This window comes from Jaculus jaculus, chromosome 2 (genome assembly GCF_020740685.1).
Source record: "Jaculus jaculus isolate mJacJac1 chromosome 2, mJacJac1.mat.Y.cur, whole genome shotgun sequence".
NCBI lineage: Eukaryota > Metazoa > Chordata > Mammalia > Rodentia > Dipodidae > Jaculus > Jaculus jaculus.
The window spans coordinates 152,237,276-152,241,913 of NC_059103.1; the positions used below are offsets into that span (position 1 = coordinate 152,237,276).

The following is a 4,638-nucleotide window of genomic DNA, read 5'->3' on the forward strand; positions in this document are numbered from 1 at the left end:
AACCCCTCAAGAGATGTCATTAATCTTCAACAATATATACAGAGATACAGTATATACAGAGACTAAGTCTTCATATATATGTGTATTATATACATCAGTATCTCTTTAAAATTCATACAGTATGATATATATGAATATGTATTTGTCTACTATTTGTTTTCTATATTTATGATTAAGGAAACTTGACCATTGCATTCTTTTTTGATATTAAAAATTATATTAAAAATCCAGTCAGGCTGAATTTTCAACAGGAGCTTTTGGGCTAGTATAGAGTTTTTCAGATCAAAGGTCATCTATTTTAAGTATACAAAAAAGAACATATTTCATTGCATTTGCTGCCAAGATGACTTTTCTAGGCTTCCTTCCCACATTATTCCACCATGAAATGAAGATTTTGATTAATTTCTACACAAGGAAAACTGTTTTGTACATTCAGCCATTTTACAATGGTGATATCATTGCCAATAACTCATAGAAGAAATTAAAGGACTGTATTGTGAAGGCTTTAAAACTTAAGAAATCAAACTTTCTTTGTTTAAAGCAGTTTAGAAATTAACATTAATTCTCAGTTACCCAAGTTGCAAACTCCTGGCTTCTTTTTTCTTTAAAAATGTATTTTCTTGTGCAAGGCATGGGATGAACAATGTACAACCTAATTTAAGCAGCAGCCACCTGTTAGCATCGCATATGCCACATGGAATTTATAATGGTCATAGGAGTTTTGAATTTTCTGACTTAAACCAAGGCTGCTTTTTGATTTCAGGTGACCAAACACCAGGAATAGGAAAGAGCTGAGAGAAAAATACAATGCAGGGAAAGTAATACTGAGACATGCCTGAGCTCCTGTCTGACAAGTGGCACCAGTGGGCAGTGATGCCTTGCCACTGATTCTCAGCTCTGTACCTAACACAACGCTATAGAGACACAGAGCTGATGAACACAGTGAAGGGCTTGGGGCAGGGAGGGATTCCGGAGCGGCTGAGCTTGGGAAAATGGGAGTTGTCTCTTCTTGCTTGCCGTTCTTCTTTGTCTACGGAGGGCATCCCTTGCACACTAAGCCTCAATTAAAGCTTCCAGTTCCATTCAGGAAGTATCTAATTGCCTTTAATTATGAGTCTTCTATAATTTACATTGTGTTATTAGAACTTAAATATGAATATTACAAGTGTATAATATTTCAAAAAGTCAACAGCTGAGTGACCCCAATCCTGGCATTTCTGTCTTGAATAGTAACTAGTTAATTGAATCAACTGAATTGCAACTAGTTGACCCTCTAGAAAGTTAGTCATGCTGAAACTCCTGATATTAATTTCATCTATAAACAAGAAAAACAGTAGTTGCAGGTAACTGAAGTAAACATTGTATAAATGAGGAGAAGGCTATGTCTCATCAATTTAAAGGATTAAATTCTAAACTCTTCTGAAGGTATTCTGTAAAGTTTCTCCCTAGTTTTTGAATCAAGAATCTGACTTTATCATGCACAGGACTGTAAGGAAAAATAGTTCAATGCAGAAGCCCCCTGAGAAAGTGCCTCCTTAATTTTCTGCCATTATTATTTAGTAAACACTCACATAGAGACATGCTATCAATTTTAACAAAACAAAACATTTCAAGCCTCTGTTATCAGAAGGAGACAAGTCACATGTATGGCACTTGTGAAATACTCAATAATTCTATAGTATCCTATGTAATTTCTAGACCAAGAAATGTTTAGTCCTTTAAAGAACATATTTTCTATATTCAACATATTGTCTGCCAGAAAACAACCACACGATTTAATTGCTTAACACTGAAATAAGAAAATAATTTTCTAATATGTATTTACCAAAACACTTTTTTTCTAACATAGGAAATACAGTGACTGTAGTTTTAAAGTGGAAATTACTCCATACTACAAAATAAATATTTTTGCAGGTTTATGTCTAAAAGGAGATGGAAGAAAAAGACAAAAAACAAGTAAAATAGACTCACATTATGCCATGGAAGTAACATTTTGTCACTCTATAGATCATACAAAAAATTCATTTAGACCTTTTTCATATCAGTTCACCTGTAGAAAGCACAGGTGTGGTTCAGAAAGCTTCTAGAATAGATCCTTAGTTGTTGTATGTCCAGCCTCCTTATAGGAAACAGCATTTTCCTATCAGCCTGTGCTCACAGAGTGAAAGCTCTCTGACCCACCAGAGAAAAAGTTGCCGATCCCGTCACACTATAGTGCATTTTCTTACCCACTTCTTTCATGTAATCATCAAAGTTTTCACTGGTGACAAGTTTCCAGGTACCTACAAAGGCATCACACATTTTGTGAATCTTCTAGGATTTTTCTTCCAATTGAGAAAGAGGCTGCAGGTTTGGGAAAGGTGTTGTGACCCTCTTGAGTCCAGATAACTCCCTTTTAAAGATGCACAGAACATGTGACTATAGAAGTAACCAATTGGAGATGATATCAGATCATTTCCTTCATTACTAGCCCTTGTATTTTTTCCTCTGAGTCATGTTTTTAATAGAAATTTCTCAACTTTGGTTCTCCCTGGCAATGGTCATTGGACTTAGAGTACAAATTATTTTTAACCATGAACAGAGTATTTTAAACGTTCCTGTTATGACTGTTAAATACTGACTACATTGAACTTCCCCCTATTATTTCCATACATATTTACCTCACTGTAGAGAAGGACAAGTATACTGTAATGAACTTTGACACTATTGCCTTGAGTTCCTGTTTTATTAATATTGCAATTATGTGGTTTCTTTGAATTAAAGAATATAAGGGCTGTCGTAGAGATTCTCAAATAGAAGATTTTGGGTGACAATATTGTCTCAAGAATTATCTGGCAATTACAACAAAATTAATAAGGTCATTTTAAGGTGACCTAAATTTCTCATTTAAAAATTTAATATCAATAAAATTCATGCAGTTCATCCATTAAAAATCTACAAATTTAAGCTGGGCATGGTAGTGCATGCCTTTAATCCTAGAATTTGGGAGGCAGAGGTAGGAGGATCACCATGAGTTCAAGGCCACCCTGAGACTACAGAGTGAATTCCAGGTCAGCCTGAGCTAGAGTGAGACCCTACCTTGAAAAATAAACAAACAACAACAACAACAACAACAACAAAAAACCCTCTACAGATTTAATTTAAACAATAATTTAGCTTTAATATATCTCTTAATTTATAATTTCTACAGAACTCCTTAAAGATCAGACCCCAGTCAAAAGATAACTTACTCATACTAGACAAATTCATTCCATGAAATATATTTATCCAGATCTAAACAGTGTGGCTTTACCTGAATGATCAGAAATGTTTTGGTCACAAGTTATCAAAACCTGTTTTCTTCTTTGACATAGTGAGTAATCTGAGATTATTTTTCTAAAGTAATCATGGTTTTTAATCTCCCCAGCAGAATGATGGTGATGTTTACATATTGACCAAGCACCTGTGAACATATCCAGATCTCTGGATATTGGGGAGAGAAGAATTGCTTCTTTGTTGTGTGTCCCACTGGGCAATACCTGCTGGGCATATGGTAGTTTTGCAAGCCCACTTCAGTATCCCAAGGCTTCCCAAATGTGTATGGGCATAAAGATTCTGTAAGCAACACAATTTTCTGAAGGAAAGTAAGACACTGTACAGGTTTGCTGAAGTTAGGTCACAATGGCACTTTTCATCCATATATGTTATTTCATAGATACAAAGACTGCGGTGATGTACCACCCAGGATGTTATCACAGATTCATCTGTTTCTCATCAAATGAGATCTTTTGCACAAAATTTCAATTCAAGAAACTGATCTTAATACAGATACACTTTTAAAAATGTCCTAAATTGTCTTATTTTGGGAACATATGTTGATTTCTAACTCTTATTAACAAATTACCTTAAACAGATTTTCGAATGATTATACTTTATGCGTGCATTATAGCACTATGATATAAACATATGGAAAAGAGCTATCCAATATACATGTCTCTACTTACATAGAGATTGCTCATACTCACAATATGACTAGTGTGACTATATAACTGAAATTTTAATTTTAAATATTTTATTTATTAATTTATTTGAGAGAGAGAGAGAGAGAGAGAGAGAAAAGGCAGATAGAGAGAAAATGGGTGCACCAGGGCCTCCAGCCACTGCAAATGAACTCTAGATGCATGTGCCACTTTATACATCTGGCATGTGTGGGTACTGGGAAATTGAACTCAGGTCCTTAGACTTTGAAGGCAAGTAAGTGCCTTAACCATGAAGCCATCTCTACAGTCCTGAATTTTTAAATATTACTTAGTTCCAATTAAAAGGTAGGAAAAGGGCTGGAGAGATGGCTTAGCGGTTAAGTGCTTGCCTGTGAAGCCTAAGGACCCCGGTTCGAGGCTCGGTTCCCCAGGTCCCACGTTAGCCAGATGCACAAGGAGGCGCACGTGTCTGGAGTTCGTTTGCAGAGGCTGGAAGCCCTGGTGCGCCCATTCTCTCTCTCTCCCTCTATCTGTCTTTCTCTCTGTGTCTGTCGCTCTCAAATAAATAAATAAAAAAATTTAAAAAAAAAAAAAAGGTAGGAAAAATAGGGCTGGAAAGATGGCTTAGCTGTTAAGGCACTTGCTTGCAAAACCTAAGGACCCAGGTTCAATTCTTCAG

At 35.7% G+C, this 4,638-nt stretch overlaps 1 protein-coding gene across 1 annotated transcript in view; it reads right to left on the bottom strand.

The window, feature by feature from the left end:
- Fabp4 (fatty acid binding protein 4) overlaps window positions 1-2,356 on the bottom strand; it is a 4,706-nt gene extending 2,350 nt beyond the window's left edge. The window contains exon 1 of the mRNA XM_004656898.3: window positions 2,229-2,356. Within this exon, the coding sequence (XP_004656955.1) occupies window positions 2,229-2,301 (73 nt within the window). The 5' untranslated portion in view covers window positions 2,302-2,356. The remainder of the gene's footprint in view (window positions 1-2,228) is intronic.
- Window positions 2,357-4,638: the final 2,282 nt, after the last annotated feature.